Here is a 17,970-nt window from a genome sequence, read left to right on the forward strand (position 1 = left end):
AGTTTAAGACATTCAATTTGACACTTAACAATGTTTTTTTTCCTTGGCTAGTAGTCAGATTATGACTATCAAAACTCATAGAGCAGTGACATGAAACTATCAAATGCAAAACAGTTGTTACTTGTATTTACACCTCAATAGAGCCTACAAATTTGACATTTGTCAGGCTAAGGAACATTTTAAAATGTTTCTTACGTCACCTGACAGTTGTCAACTGTCAAAACTCATTCAACCCTAACATACAAGATAAATCGCATTGCGAGTGGTATTTATAGCTCTACAGAGTTGAATTTGAAAATTGTTACATTCACAGACAATTTTGGTATGTTTTTTACATTACCTGACAACTGTCAATATAAAAGTTCTACAGCTTGGATCAATCTAGTTCTACAGCTGTATATAAGGTATTTCTAGATCTATGGAGCAAAATTTGACTTTTGTAACGTTAAGTGACAAGTATCAAGGTATTCCAAAACGTCAAAACTGACAAATTTTGGATTAAACACAACTTTCAGTGCAACTTCTCAAAGAATTCTTTCAGGTCACTGGTGAACGGGTTCTGACAGTTATGACAGCTGTCACGTGACCTACAAAAGTACAAAAATGTGTTACTTAACGTCAAATTTGACTTTGTGGAGCTGTAAAGACTACTTACACTGTGATTCCTCCAAGAACTTGAAAGTTTCTATTTTGGCATTTTATTATTTCTAAATAATCCAAAATCCTTTGAATTGAACTTTGCTTTTGATTTATTAGTCTTTTCTGCACCATTTTCTAGAATTCTTCTAGAATTTCCTCTTTTGGCAATTTCTCCAAAAATAAATTTCTGAGCAATTTTTCATCTCTAGATACAACACAATAATGCCATTTGAAAGCCAGGTACTTCCAGGGCATAATAGAAAAAACAGTACCAAATAATTTATAAAATTAGTTAGAAGTCCAGTTGTTGTTGGATAGAATTTCAAAGCCCGCAAACCTTTTGGAATGTAATTTTGCAGTCAGGAAAAGCCGATATACTCCGATAACCAAAGGAAAATAGAGTAGAGAAAAATAATAGATCAAAGTGTCCAAAAATTAAATTGCTGTACAAAATATAGCATTACAGCAAATACCTACTTTATTTTTTCCAAAAAATCCATTCTTTAAATGAAATCCAACTATTCTAAGTAGGAGTATTCTAGAGTGAAATCTATCATCCTTATGGTGTAAAAATCATCGCATTAGTGGCATTGAGGGCATCAATTTGGCTCTAAAAGGTTGCTATTAATTATCCAGCCAGAAAAGTTTAGCTTGCCTGTGCAAAGTGCCTCTGGCATATAAAAAGTGCCATTTTTAAGATAAAGCTTCTAAGCAGACGACATTCATTTTATGATCCATTTTTCTTTCAGTTTGTTTGTCTAAAGGACTTGAGATCCAACAGTTCCACATCCATAAAGGGAAATAATTTGTCAAATTTGAAGTTTTTGTTATTAACGTATTGTTTGTATACTTTGATTTGTTAGTAACATAATGCAGGATGTTGGAACAAAATTTTCTGTTTGAAACACTGTAAAACACTTTCTTATCTATGTAATCAGCTATTTCTCTATAAATTGGTTAGAAATCTAATGTTCAAGTTCAGTTTGATATCATAAAACTGACTTTCTAAATTCGTATTTTCTGAAAACCATTATTTTACTTTGTAAACTTTAGCTTACCTATAACTAATAATATTAAATCGACATACATACATTTCTAACACTAAAATCCTGTTCAGTTCTCGCATTTGCTCTAATTTCGTAGTTTAACTTTGGGATTAACACTATTTAGTCTTATAGAAGACTCAAACATAATACGATGGAATAGAGGAAAGAGGAGAGTCAGAGAGTTTCACCTAAAGTGCACTTTTCCTCACTCATTTGAGTGTGGGAAGGAGTACTTTTCCACACTAGTACGATAAAGGTACTTTTCCCCATTTCAAGATTAATACAACAAATGAGGAGTCGGAACCATCGTACCGATAAGACGTGCTAGTGAGAGTCTGATAAAAGAAATATTTATCCGTTCTCCATACAAAAAACATAAATATTGTTGAAGAATTTTAAGTGTTTTGTGTACGCCGTGTCACTTTGCGGCTTATACAGGGTCTTTGAAGAGTAAGGATGCACCCTGGGAGCTCGCAAGAGTCGGAATCCGACTATGCCTCCCAGGAAGGGTTTGTCAAACCTCAAAACAAAAAACGAGGCCGAAAGCCAAAATCCTCCTCATCCACCCCGTCAACCCCCGTAACACCGGAAGCAAAACGAAAAGCAGTGGGTGCAACATCACAAACATCAACAACTACCCCAACAACTAACAATCAACGAAGACTCCCATCATTCTCTTATGCGTTTCTGGTGACTGCAAAGCCCGCTGTTACCAGGGTGCAGCTTGCGATAAGGTGGGAAGAACTCAACACAAACATGGACATAATCATTAAACAATGCGACCATTTTTTAATTAAAACCAACAACGAAAACCAAGCAACCGAGACCCTTCAACGACTACAAAAAGAAAATCTTATTACAACTTTCAAGCAACACAAAACTGACACTAAAATAACAACACAACAGTTTAGAACCAACCGCTCTGTGACACCATCTTACTCAGTAGTTGCTACTGGGGTGGACCTCGACATAACTGACGAGATGTTTCTACGCCATTTGGAGAAAATGGATCTCCAAATCAGGTTCTGCAAAAGAATTATATCCAGAGAAAGAAACAGCCCAACGTTAATGGTACGATTAATAACTGGCGACCTTAAAACATACGAAAAATTGATGAATGATCGTATTGTTCATTTCCTCGGCCGCGTATTTAGAATTGTAGAAAGCAAACCGCCACCGCCAATCCCTGCCCCTTGCAGCAAATGCAATTCGTTTGACCATCGATCAGAAGATTGTAAAACGCCAATTAAATGCAATAAATGTTTAGGACGACATTCAACCTCAACGTGCAGCTCTCCACTTCCTGTCAAGTGCGTGGCCTGCAATTCCGACGATCATGCGGCATGGAGTCTAAAATGCCCGAAGCGACCTACAGCTCCTATTGAAGGTATCCCCAATGTTCGAATTAAATGCTTAAATAAGAGAACGGCCGAGGTGTCAGAAACGGTGACTAAAGAGAGTAGAATCCATAAACCGATAACAACACACGACTTTATAATAAATACGTACAAACATGAAATTAATAAAACGACTAACATCAATCGAGAAGAACTTTTAAAAAAATTACGTAAACAGTTTACCGAAGATTATGATATTGACACCTCGGTTGTTTTCTTCGGTGGTCATATGTATATTTGAATGTTCGACCTGCTCCTTCCTAACAGACAATCGGCGACAGAACCCCAGGACCAACTAAAACAAACAATCACTAACCTAGAACATTCAATATAAAAGTACTTTACGCCAACATTAACGGACTGAACAGTAAAAAATACCTTATTTACAATTACATTGAACAAAATAATACTGACTGTTGTATGTTTGTGGAAACTAAAACTAAAATTGGACAGACACCAACGTACAGAGACTGGCAGTTTATCTGCAGACATGGTAACATACTTAACAACGCTAGAGGAGGAGCCACAGTACTGCTAAAACCATCAATAAAACTAGGAAAGTCAAACCCTCCCGCTCTAAATAATCCGTTAAATGACTGTCTCCACTTTACTATACTCTACCTTGACGACAAAATCCATATCTTCCTTGTATACATCCATCCTTATTCAGACATCGAGCAAAACATACTGACTAAAGCTTGCCTGTACAAGTACGCTATAATCGTTAGAGGCTTAAACTTAAACAGAAACAAGAAAATACAACTAAACAGATTTATAGACAACTCAGACTTTATTAAAAAACAAACCCCGCCGACTTTTCTGATGCCAGAAAACCAAGACTCGACCCCAGACGTATTACTACATACAGCAAACCTGACAAATAATATAAACAATGTTAATTTGACCAACGAACTAGGCTCCGACCATCTAGCCATAACGTTTGATATTAACATACAACAAACACAACCTACATTAAATACGAAAGATAACACAAAAAAATTTGACTTAAATAAAACAAACATAGAAAAAGTTCAGCTTCAAATACATGACTACGTACAATCACAAACAATAACACCTTCCATAGAAAACTTACAAGAACAATTGACATTGGCAGTAGAAAAGTTTTCTCCACGGGTAAAAAACACTTTCTACCAACATACCCTGCCAAAATTTGTACTGAGACTCATTAAACGAAAAAGAGAACTATACACGCACACACAAGACAATGATTTAAAAAGAAAACTTAACGAACTCAACAGAAACGTCAAGACCTTAATAGACCAATACAAACAAGACAAATGGCTGCAAGCATGCCAAGAAATAGAACATGACAACGGAAAAACATACTGGCAGAAAATTAAAAAACTATCACGGTACAAGAAAACAAATCCGCTAGGGACAATAAACGAAAATGGCACCGAACAATACTCAGACCAAGACAAAGCTAACGCATTTGCCAGACATTTTCAGAAGGCTTTTCAAACTTCTACTAACCCTAACTTTGATGACCAAAACTGGACCTTAATAAACGACTGGTACAACAATTACTTTGACAACCAAACTGACAACACATTTCCGTTAATCTCTAACGATGAATACAATGAAGCACTGACTAACTTAAAGAACACCGCACCAGGCAAGGATAACATTAAAAGCAAATTGCTAAAAAACTTGACCCCCGAAACTCACAAACTTATACTAGACTCACTTAACAACTGCATTCGACACAACATAATACCGGATGCATGGAAAACGGGCATAATAATACCCATTCCAAAAAATGGACTCGACAACACACAAACTCAAAATTACAGACCTATTACACTACTTCCAGTACTAAGCAAATTACTCGAACTCATCATAAAAAACAGACTTCAAGAACAGATTGGACAGCACATTCCATCATACCAGTTTGGCTTTAAACCAAAACACTCGACTATACATCCACTTTTTATCTTAACTAACAACATACAAACAACGCACCTCAACGGCAACAAAACAGCTTGTTTGTTCATGGACATTAACAAAGCTTTTGACAGTGTCTGGCACAAAGGACTACTTTACAAACTACATAAACTTGATACACCAAAATACTTACTTTACACAACCAGAAATTTACTAGAAAATAGACAACTGCACGTTCGAATAGACAACACACTTTCCTTTCCTTTCAGTCCTGAACAAGGACTACCCCAAGGATCACCCCTCTCACCTTTACTTTACAATCTATACTGCCATGACATATACAATCACAACAAGCAGGACAAAAATCAATTTGACAAAACCGCATACATATTACAATACGCAGACGACACTGCACTTATAGTACACGACAAAACTACTTCAAAAGCAGCGTCAAAACTACAATCACTTACTGACGATACTATGACATGGTTCTACAGATGGAGACTGACCCCCAACGCAACTAAAAACCAACTTTTACTACCAAACCATAGGATCAAAGACGACTCCCCAAACATAACCGCGGACGGCCACATAACTGAACCCAAACATGACGTAAAATACTTAGGCATAATACTGGACCAAAAACTAAAATTTACAAAACACTTAAAAAATGCAAGAACTGAAACTATTAAACGGACAAAACACTTTAGATCACTGACATACAAAAACAAAGGTATTAGCACGAAAACCGCCACACAAATATACAAATCCATCTGTAGACCAGTTCTAGACTACGGACACTTACTTAGAGCAAACGCTACTGACAAAACTAAAAGATATACTCAGACTACGGAACAGATTGCTCTAAGACTAATAACCAAAATAAGACACCCAGAAAACCCACTACACAACCCATCCAACCAACTTCTCTACGAACGTACAAACATGACCAAAATAACAGACAGACTTATACAACTACAGAACAAATGGAAGAATAATCCAAACAACTGGACAATAATAAACCCACTGTGCATAACAAGACCAACCAGACAATCCCGTTAACTCTTTCCCACTGCCACCCTACTAGAGCACTTTAACTAAGACTACTTTTTTTTTTGTAAATAAATTGTAAATAATTAGAATAAGTTAACATGTATGATAAAACTATAAAAAAAATCCCACTGTAAACATAGGCAGAAAGACCAAGTGGTCGATAGCCTTTTTTCTGTTGAAAATAAAGATTATTTATATATACAGGGTGGACCATAAGTAATGGGACATAGAGCTACAGCATATTCCTGACATCAAAATAATACGATTTAGCTGAATTGTCCTATACCGAAAGTTAATATTAAGAAAGATACAGGGTGTGAAAGTTGAAATTTTATTTTAGCTTTTTTGTTATATCTTCACGGTCTTTTGATATAAATTACTGAAAGTTGGTATAAAGGGGTTTTGGCAGACGGAAAATACGATGCTTTCATTTGTTTTGTAGTAGCTGATAGGGGGCGCTAGCGGTAACCATCTCTGTCCCTTCAAGAGGCTCAAACTTTTTTTTACGGAACTGAAACGGCCATATGACTTCAAAATATGATTCTAAGATGTTTTCTACGTAAAAAAGGTATACTTGTTGTAAGTCTTAAAAGTCGACCGTTTTCGAGTTATTTAATCTTTTATTATTGCATGCATTTACATGTACAGCAGATTTTAATTACTATTTTTTTTTAAATTCTAATTAGGATTTGATACAAAAACAAAAAGGGCGTTCATAACAACTAGCTTTATTTTAAAGTTTACAAACATTTTTTAAACGGTCAAATTTACATACAGAAACTGTTATGTGTGTAACTTAAGGGTATACAGCACATATCGTATTAACATACGACAATGCATGCAATAATAAAACATTAAATAACTCGAAAACAGTCAACTTTTAAGACTTACAACAAGTATACCTTTTTTACATAGAAAACATCTTAGAATCATGTTTTGAGAGCATATGGTCGTTTCAGTTCCGTAAAAAAAAGTTAGAGTCTCTTGAAGGAACGGATATGGTTGCAGCTAGCGCCCCCTATCAGCTACTACAAAACAAATGAAAGCATCGTATTTAACGCCTGCCAAAACCCCTTTATACCAACTTTCAGTAATTTATATCAAAGGACCGTGAAGATATGATAAAAAAACAAAAATAAAATTTCAACTTTCACACCCTGTATCTTTCTTAATATTAATTTTCGGTATAGAACAATTTCGCTAAATCGTATTATTTTGATGTCAGGAATATGCTGTAGCTCTATGTCCCATTACTTATGGTCCACCCTGTATATATACAGGGTAATTCAAATTCGACCCTCACCATTGGGATCTCAGAAACCATAAGAGATACGAGAAAGTTTAAATTGGGGCAAAGTTGCGCAATATAAAGCTCAACCAAATGCTGTTTTAAAAATTTTGATTTTTCGAGTACTTTCGAAGATATCCGAAAAAAACTGAAAATTTGATTTTTTGTTTTTATTTATTTCTACCCTTATTTGAAGAGATATCCCAAAACTAAAAGCATCTTTGCATTGCCACTTTTTCCTAGCTATTCGAGGATGGATTCAAATTTGCCACACGACGTTTCGTTTTCTGTCAGTCCTCATCAACTTTCTTTTTTCTTATGGACGCCATATTGGATTTTTAGCCCACCAAATAGTACGTTTTATTCTGATTTTAGTGATGTATAATAACTTATGATTTGCTTCATAAATAACAAAATAATTCAATAAAAACTATTTTTACTTTAGTTATTGGCTTTGAGTTAATGGGCCGTTTTAAAAAATGTCATTGTTTGACAGTACTTGTCAAACACAATAATTCGGATGATCATTAGAGCGTCAATCATAGTTAAAAATGTATCTAGAAAAGAAACCCCCGCAGAAAATGTTATTATTATACAAGCATTGCTGAACTATTTAGGTTAATCAGAAAAAGAGATTTGTTAGCATTATCTCTAACTTAAAAGGCTTATTTATGTTTTCAAGAGAAAGATCATCATTTTAGGAACTTCATTTTTTGCCAAATTTCAATTTTTTATAATGTTAAGTGCAAGTTTATAGTTATTTATTTTAGAAGTGACAAACCATTTTTTATTCATTCATATTTATTCGAGTGAATAAACCGGTTTAAGTCACGTGTCTTATACAGTATTTTATTAAATTTCGACTTCTTATATTAAAAAAAAAAACTAAAATTACAGTTCTATTAAATTTGCACCGCGCCCCGTAGATGTAACATTGATGTTTGTTTACATCTGTAAATAGGCGAATGTCATTCAGAGTGATTTAATAGTCATTTATACAGCAAGTGACTTAAACCATTTTTTAATCACGAAAAGAACAACTAGGTCCAGAGCGTTGCGTGGCCTAAGCTCTTTAAGTGAATAAACCGGTTTAAGTCACGTGTACACCTTTGTGACTAAGTATGTTCAGGCCAATTGCGTGTGACAAGTACTACCAAGTAATCTTCATAAAACGTCTCATTAACTCAAAGCTAACTAAGGTAAAATCTCTAAAAGCTGTAATGATCGTCCGAATTATCGTGTTTGACGAGTACTGTCAAATAATGACATTTTATGAAACGGCCCATTAACTCAAAGCCAATAACTAAAGTAAAAATAGTTTTTATTGAATTATTTTGTTATTTATGAAGCAAATCATAAGTTATTATACATCACTAAAATCAGAATAAAACGTACTATTTGGTGGGCTAAAAATCCAATATGGCGCCCATAGGAAAAAAGAAAGTTGATGATGGCTGCCAAAAAACGAAACGTCGTGTGGCAAATTTGAATCCATCATCGAATAGCTGAGAAAAAGTGGCAATGAAAAGGTGCTTTTAGTTTTGGAATATCTCTTCAAATAAGATTAGAAATAAATAAAAACAAAAAATCAAATTTTCAGTTTTTTTCGGATATCTTCGGAAGTACTCGGAAAATTGAAATTTTTAAAACTGCATTTGGTTGAGCTTTACATTGCGCAACTTTGCCCCAATTTAAACTTTCTCGTATCTCTTATAGTTTCCGAGATCCCAATGGTGAGGGTCGAATTTGAATTACCCTGTATACAACAAATGAATAATAAATCTGCAATTTTGAAGTTTATATGTGTAGAGCGACAATACTCATTTTCACTAACCTTTTTATTTAAGAGTTATGTTTAAGCAAAGAAAAACTTAGTGTGGAAAAGTTACTTTTCCGTACTCATTTCATTTAAAAAAAATAAACCATTTAAAGCAAAAAACCATAACTGTTTATGTTGGATTTCTAAGTTAAGAATACACTTTTAATCATCTTCCCAAATAGAGGCTTTCATTTTAGTAATTTTACTATAAATTTTGGTTCAATTTAATGAAAATTGATACTCCTAGGAAAAAGGTTGTACCTAACACATGCGGAAAGCGTCTTTTCTGCTCTTTAACCGAGGGGTAAACCAATTAGTGGGCATTACTTGGGAATTAGTTAGTATTATTAATAAAATTGAAAACGTCCAAATTACATTATAAAAAAAATTATCATACAATATTTTTCCCCAATCAATGAAATATAAACATAAATAAAATTAATAAAGTTTGGTAATTTCAATGAAATCCGTTGGAAAACAAGGAAGAAATATGAATTTTGTAATTTTACTTTCAAAAATTTTGACGGTCTCCAGCGGTACTAATCAATCAACTTTTATATATCAATAAAAAGCTCATTTCATTAGCTATCCATTGACGTATAAAAGCGTATACAAAATGTAGCAAACAAGCTAGTTATTGACGATTGAACAAAAAAATGCACCAAAAAAGTCATGAAAAAATTAGTCAATTTTGACGCCCGCTAGTGACTAAACCGTCCAACCTATTAACCCAAAAGGGATATTTTTAGAATGCTCATTTCATTGGCTATCCATTGACGTGTAAAAGTCTACTAAAAGTAGTGCAATTAAGTGAGTTTTTGAGGATTAAACAAGAAAATGCACCAAAAAAGTGATCAAAAAATTGGTCAAATTTGACGCTCTCTCTATCGGCCAAATCGTCTAACCTGTCAACCCAAATTGGGATATTTTTAGAAAGCTCATTTCATTGGCTATCCATTGACGTATAAAAGTGTAGCAAATAAGCTAGTTATTGACGGTTGAACAAAAAAATGCACCAAAAAAAGTCATGAAAAAATTAGTCAACTTTGACGCCCTCTAGTGGCTAAACCGTCCAACCGATTATCCCAAAAGGGATATTTTAGAATGCTCATTTCATTGGCTATCCATTGACGTATAAAACTCTACTAAAAGTGGTGCAATTAAGCGAGTTTTTAAGGATTAAACAAAAAGATACCCCAAAAAAAATGGCCAAAGTTGACGCCCCCTAGTGGGCAAACGGCTAACCAATCGATTTTTATACGTCAATGGGAAGCTCATTTCATCAGTCCATCGACATATAAAGGTACATACAAAGTGCTACACACACACACACGTGTGTTATTTACGGTTTAGTGACAGGATGCATCACAAACATTTTTTGACTGGTTGAAGGCTAATTTGACTATAGAAACTTAGGAAAACACGGTCACGTAACTTACTAGATCTACCACGACGTAATGCTTGTAAATTTTTTGAAAAACGACAATTTTTGTAAGGGTCAAATTTGCCTGAAACACCGCCACTATCTTAATGGGTTTTGCGTTACGTTGGCCAGGTTAGTGCAAGCGAAAATCGACCTTAATGATTGTATTTCTACAGTTTTGCTACTATTCTAGATCTGGCAATCATTGTGTTTTGGGTTTGTGCCAAATATCAGGGCCGTATCTGCCCGATTTAAAAAAAAATCCTTTAAAGATATTAGAGCGATAACAGTCAAGGAAAACATTTAGTTAGCTTTGGAGCCCTCTGGCGGCCAAACGAAGCAACCTATCATGTGTGTATATATATTTTTGAAGGCCCATTTTATTTTCTATCCATTGACATATAAAAGTCTATACAAAGTGTTGTGTGTGACAATAAAGACAGTTTTTACTAAATTTGACAACTACTACATAAACCTTCATTAATTCGGTTATTTTGACAGTTACAGGGGTTCAATGTATCAATTTAAAAAAAAATTAAATTATATATTATTATTATTTTTATTTATTATTATTTTTTTATTTGTTTATTTTATTTTTTTTTAATTAGTGGCCTAATACAAATTTCTTTAATTTTGAACAGAGAATTAGACAGAAGAATGTGTTCCGTTTGAAAAACTAGATTTTCGGCCCTTTTTTAGAACTAATTTTTTGACCACATTCTATTATATATTTTGACGTTTTTCAGCACCCATTTCTAGAACAAACATTGTCTAACATGACAAAAACCTTTCCTGATATGAGACCGAAAATATAAAATTTCACATAAAATGGAAAATATCTCAGAAACGGATCTGACATTAATACACGAAATATGTCTAGAATTTGACGTAGAATACAAAAATGAAAAAATATACAGGGCATCCCATTTTGATTAATTCGTTGCTAGTATTTTATGATTTTTACTTTTTTTTAATTAAAAAAGGTTTTTTTAGACTCTCCAATTGTGATAATTCAGGAAGTTAGTGAGTATTGTTAGGCTAGGTTAGGTTAGGTTAATTATTTACAAATTAGTGTACTAAAATCGAGGAATTATGTACAAAATTTTAGTAAGCAGTTTACCCCTCGCATTTAACTGCTTGCACAGAGTCTCGTGCAGGAAAGTACCACTTTCCGCACTTGTTAGGTAAACAACTATTTCGCATGGGTCGCATAAAACATTTTTTTATAAAATCGATTTGTTTGACGACAAAAGCACAGCAAATGTAGCATAATGCAAAAAAGACTTTGTTGCACTAGTACAAAAAAGTGTACGTTTCTGATTATGATCTCACGATTTTATAAAAAACATTATCAGACTATCCATAAATCACTCAACACAACAACACTCTTCAAAAGTGTTTATTGGAGCAGTTTAGAGTTTTGAATTACTATTAAAAAAGCTCTTAAGCTACAGCTTCAGTACAAATTGTGCAGCTAAAACAATGTACAACTTTGCATTAATACAATCCGGTTTGCTCTACTTTCCGAGAGCAAACTGGCGGCTGATATATCTTTAATGTGATCTTGAAAGCAGCTTCGCACACACGCTAAAGTACACATGTTTCGTTTTTGTGGTTTTTTTTTTCTAATTTATTATTCCAGCTACATCTCAATTATTGTACTTATTTTCTACTGAAAGATTAAAAATCATCTACTAAAACTAGTTGGTAATGAATAGATAAAGTAAACAGCTGTGACAGGGTTTTGGTGTTTGTAGTGGAATTAGTTATTAAAACGGAAATCCTGTCCATTATTTGGATTCAACTGACCTTTCTTTATGCATGATGTCAGCTGCGGATTCCAGCAAGCTTCAACACTATTGGCTTGTTAGAAAACCAAATATTTCACTTATTTTTTTCTTCACTTGTTACGATCTCTTTAAACACACCACCAAATAATCCAGCTGCGATTAGTGTCAAACGCGTGTAGTTTTCAAAAGTTGTGAATATCTCAGAAACTTTGTCTTCAAAAATGTTTTTTTTTTTAATTTTGAGTTTATTGAATATCACGGGGAGTATAATCATTTCTAAGTAGGATTATTCTAAAGTGAAATCTATCATCATTATGGTGTAAAAATCATCGCATTAGTGGCATTGAGGGCATCAATTTGGCTCTAAAAGGTTGCTATTAATTATCCAGCCAGAAAAGTTTAGCTTTCCTGTGCAAAGTGCCTCTGGCATATAAAAAGTGCCATTTTTAAGATAAAGCTTCTACGCAGACGACATTCATTTTGTGATCCATTTTTCTTTCAGTTTGTTTGTCTAAAGGACTTGAGATTCAACAGTTCCACATCCATAAAGGGAAATAATTTGTCAAATTTGAAGTTTTTGTTATTAACGTATTGTTGGTATACTTTGATTTGTTAGTAACATAATGCAGGATGTTGGAACAAAATTTTCTGTTTGAAACCCTGTAAAACACTTTCTTATCTATGTAATCAGCAATTTCTCTATAAATTGGTTGGAAATCTAGTGTTCAAGTTCAGTTTGATATCATAAAATTGACTTTCTAAATTCGTATTTTCTGAAAACCATTATTTTACTTTGTAAACTTTAGCTTACCTATAACTAATAATATCAAATCGACATACATACATTATTAACACTAAAATCCTGTTCAGTTCTCGCATTTGCTCTAATTTCGTAGTTTAACTTTGGGATTAACACTATTTAGTCTTATAGAAGACTCAAACATAATACGATGGAATATAGGAAAGAAGATTGAGGGCGGTAAAGGAACTTTTCCCCATTGCAAGATTAATTTACAACAAATGAATAATAAACCTGCAATTTTGAAGTTTATATCTGTAGAGCGACATACCTATTTTCACTAACCTTTTTGTGATATGTTTAAGCGAAGAAAAAATTAGTGCGGAAAAGTAACTTTACCCCTCTAGTGTGGAAAAGTTAAAAGATTAATTGATAGTCGTAGAAAAAAGGTTGTACCTAACACATGCGGAAAGCGTCTTTTCTGCCCTTTAACCGAGGGGTAAACCAATTAGTGGGCATTACTTGGGAATTAGTTAGAATTATTAATAAAATTGAAAACGTCCAAATTATATTATAAAAAAAATTATCATACAATATTTTTCCCCAATCAATGAAATATACACATAAATAAAATTAATAAAGTTTGGTAATTTCAATGAAATCCGTTGGAAAACAAGGAAGAAATATGAATTTTGTAATTTTACTTTCAAAAATTTTGACGGTCTCCAGCGGTACTAATCAACAACTTTTATATATCAGTAAAAAGCTCATTTCATTAGCTATCCATTGACGTATAAAAGCGTATACAAAGTGTAGCAAATAAGCTTGTTATTGACGATTGAACAAAAAAATTAACCAAAAAAGTCATGAAAAAATTAGTCAACTTTGACGCCATCTAGTGGCTAAACCGTCCAACCCATTAACCCAAAAGGGATATTTTTAGAATTCTCATTTCATTGGCTATCCATTGACGTGTAAAACTTTACTAAAAATAGTGCAATTAAGTGAGTTTTTGAGGATTAAACAAAAGGATGTACCAAAAAAGTGATAAAAAAATTGGTCAAATTTGACGCCCTCTAGCGGCCAAACCGTCTAACCTGTCAACCCAAATTGAGATATTTTTAGAAAGCTCATTTCATTGGCTATCCATTGACGTATAAAACTCTACTAAAAGTAGTGCAATTAAGCGAGTTTTTAAGGATTAAACAAAAAGGTACCCCAAAAAAATTGGCCAACGTTGACGCCCCCTAATGGGCGATAACCAATCAATTTTTAATACGTCAATAGGAAGCTCATTTTATTAGTCCATCGACATATAAAGGTACATACAAAGTGCTACAAACACACGTGCGTTACTTACGATCTAGTGAAAGGATGCACCACAAACATTTTTTGACTGGTTGAAGGCTAATTTGACTAAAACTTAGGAAAACACGGTCACGTGACTTACTAGATCTACCACGACGTAATGCTTGGAAATTTTTTGAAAAACTGTTTTTCCAAATGACTATTTTCGTAAGGGTCAAATTTGCTTGAAACACCCTACTATCCTAATGGGTTTTGCGTTACGTTGGCCAGGTTAGTGCAAGCGAAAATCGACTTTAATGATTGTATTTCTACAGTTTTGCTACTATTCTAGATTTGGCAATCATTCTGTTAGGTTTGTGCCAAATATCAGGGCCGTATCTGCCCGATTTAAAAAAAAATCCTTTAAAGATATTAGAGCGATAACAATCAAGGAAAATGTTGTCCTTGATTGTTAGTTAGCTTTGGAGCCCTCTGGCGGCCAAACGAAGCAACCTATCATGTGTGTATATATATTTTTTGAAAGCCCATTTTATTTTCTATCCATTGACATATAAAAGTCTATACAAAGTGTTGTGTGTGACAGTAAAGACAGTTTTTACTAAATTTGTCAACTACTACATAAACCTTCATTAATTCGGTTATTTATTGGAAGAGAGATTTTTAGATTTTCGGCCCTTTTTTAGAACTGATTTTTTGACCACACTGTATTATATATTTTGACGTTTTTCTGCACTCATTCCTAGAACAAACCTTGTCTAACATGACAAAACACAAGAACCTTTCCTGATATGAGACCGAAAATATCAAATTTCACATAAAATGGTAAATATCTCAGAAACGGATCTGACATTAATACACGAAATATGTCTAGAATTTGACGTAGAATACAAAAATAAAAAAATATACAGAAAAAAATGAAAAAATATACAAAAAAAAACACCATTTCGATTAATTCGTTGCTAGTATTTTATGATTTTTACTTTTTTTAATTAAAAAAGGTTAGGTTAGGTTAGGTTAGGTTAATTATTTACAAATTAGTGTACTAAAATGGAGGAATTAGTGTACAAAATTTTACTCAGCGGTTTACCCCTCGCCTTTAACTGCTTGCACAGAGTCTCGTGCAGGTAAGTATCACTTTCCGCACTTGTTAACTATTTTGCATTGGTTGCATACAACATTTTTTTTTATAAAATCGACTTGTTTGACGACAAAAGCACAGCAAATGTAGCATAATACAAAAAAGACTTTGTTGCACTAGTGCAAAAAAGTGTACGTTTCTGCATGATTTTATAAAACTCATTATCAGACTATCCATAAATCACTCAACACAACAACACTCTTCAAAAATGTTAGTTTATGGAAATCAAGGAGAGGATAATCATGACCAAAAGAAGACGTTTCAGTCATTGTCCAGAGGTACGAAAGAGAACATCGAGAAATTCCATTGGACCACAACTTATAAGCCTGGATAACTTTCATTATCAGACTTGTTTTTGTATTTTTGAGATGTTTCTATAAAAACTAGCACGTCATTTAAGGATCAGTTTAGAGTTTTGAATTACTATTAAAAAAGCTCTTAAGCTACAGCTTCAGTACAAATTGTGCAGCTAAAACAATGTACAAGTTTGCATTAATACAATCCTGTTTGCTCTACTTTCCGAGAGCAAACTGCCGGCTGATATATCTTTAATGTAATCTTGAAAGCAGCTTCGCACACACGCTAAGGTACACATGTTTCGTTTTTGTGGTTTTTTTTTTCTAAAACGTTTATTATTCCAGCTACATCTCAATTATTGTACTTATTTTCTACTGAAAGATTAAAAATCATCTACTAAAACTAGTTGGTAATGAATAGGTAAAGTAAACAGCTGTGACAGGGTTTTGGTGTTTGTAGTAGAATTAGTTATTAAAACGGAAATCCTGTCCATTATTTGGATTTAACTGACCTTTCTTTATGCATGATGTCAGCTGCGGATTCCAGCAAGCTTCAACACTATTTTGCTTGTTAGAAAACCAAATATTTCACTTTTTTTTTCTTCACTTGTTACGATCTCTTTAAACACACCACCAAATAATCAAGCTGCGATTAGTGTCAAACGCGTGTAGTTTTCAAAAGTAAATATCTCAGAAACTTTGTCTTCAAAAATGTTTTTTTAAAATTGTGAGTTTATTGAATATCACGGGGAGGATAATCATTTCTAAGTAGGACTATTCTAGAGTGAAATCTATCATCATTATGGTGTAAAAATCACCTAACACATGCGGAAAGCGTCTTTTCTGCCCTTTAACCGAAGGGTAAACCACTAGGGCATTATAGTGTACAAACTGTAGGAATTAGTGGGTATTACTTGGGAATTAGTATTATTAATAAAATTGAAAAGGTCTAAATTATATTAAAAAAAAAATTATCATACAATATTTTTCCCCAATCAATGAAATATAAACATAAATAAAATTAATAAAAAAATAAAAAAGTTTGGTAATTTCAATGAAATCCGTTGAAAAACAAGGAAGAAATATGAATTTTGTAATTTTACTTTAAAAAATTTTGACGGTCTCCAGCGGTACTAATCAATCAACTTTTATATGTCAATAAAAAGCTCATTTCATTAGCTATCCATTGATGTATAAAAGCTTATACAAAGTGTAGCAAATAAGCAGGTTATTAACGGTTGAACAAAAAAATGCACCAAAAAAGTCATGAAAAAATTAGTCAACTTTAACGCCCTCTAGTGGCTAAACCATCCAACCTATTAACCCAAAAGGGATATTTTTAGAATGCTCATTTCATTGGCTATCCATTGACGTGTAAAACTTTACTAAAAATAGTGCAATTAAGCGAGTTTTTAAGGATTAAACAAAAAAATACCCCAAAAAAATTGGCCAACGTTGACGCCCCCTAGTGGGCAAACGGCTAACCAATCGATTTTTTTACGTCAATGGGAAGCTCATTTTATTAGCTGTCCATCGACATATAAAGGTACATCCAAAGTGCTACAAACACACGTGCGTTATTTACGATTTAGTGACAAGATGCACCACAAACATTTTTTGACTGGTTGAAGGCTAAATTGACTATAGAAACTTAGGAAAACACGGTCACGTGACTTACTAGATCTACCACGACGTAATGATTGGAAATTTTTTGAAAAACTGTTTTTGCAAATGACTATTTTCGTAAGGGTCAAATTTGCTTGAAACACCCTACTATCCTAATGGGTTTTGCGTTATGTTGGCCAGTTAATGCAAGCGAAAATCGACCTTAATGATTGTATTTCTACAGTTTTGCTACTATTCTAGATTTGGCAATCATTCTGTTAGGTTTGTGCCAAATATAAGGGCCGTATCTGTCCGATTTAAAAAAAATCCTTTAAAAATATTAGAGCGATAACAGTCAAGGAAAACATTTAGTTAGCTTTGGAGCCCTCTGGCGGCCAAACGAAACAACCTATCATGTGTGTATATATATTTTTTGAAAGCCCATTTTATTTTCTATCCATTGACATATAAAAGTCTATACAAAGTGTTGTGTGTGACAATAAAGACAGTTTTTACTAAATTTG

The 17,970-nt window shown here is 33.4% G+C and overlaps 2 protein-coding genes across 3 annotated transcripts in view; one reads left to right on the forward strand and one right to left on the reverse strand.

The window, feature by feature from the left end:
• The window catches only part of LOC145729825 (uncharacterized), a 133,219-nt gene extending 116,627 nt beyond the window's left edge, over window positions 1-16,592 (reverse strand). The window contains exon 1 of one of the 2 annotated variants that reach the window (XM_081980750.1): window positions 16,354-16,592. In XM_081980750.1, the coding sequence (XP_081836876.1) occupies window positions 16,354-16,367 (14 nt within the window). In that variant the 5' untranslated portion in view covers window positions 16,368-16,592. Of the gene's footprint in view, window positions 1-12,379; window positions 12,577-16,353 lie in introns of those variants that run through there. The other variant, XM_081980749.1, reaches the window with a different exon arrangement.
• LOC145729556 (uncharacterized) lies at window positions 1,986-4,233 on the forward strand. Its single transcript, XM_081980363.1, has one exon. It carries the CDS (start codon window positions 2,142-2,144, stop codon window positions 3,321-3,323), a length of 1,182 nt encoding a protein of 393 aa, XP_081836489.1. The 5' UTR covers window positions 1,986-2,141; the 3' UTR covers window positions 3,324-4,233.
• Window positions 16,593-17,970: the final 1,378 nt, after the last annotated feature.

This window comes from Ips typographus, linkage group LG5 (genome assembly GCF_016097725.1).
Source record: "Ips typographus isolate SLU linkage group LG5, UJ_Ityp_2.0, whole genome shotgun sequence".
NCBI classification, from domain to species: Eukaryota; Metazoa; Arthropoda; class Insecta; order Coleoptera; family Curculionidae; genus Ips; species Ips typographus.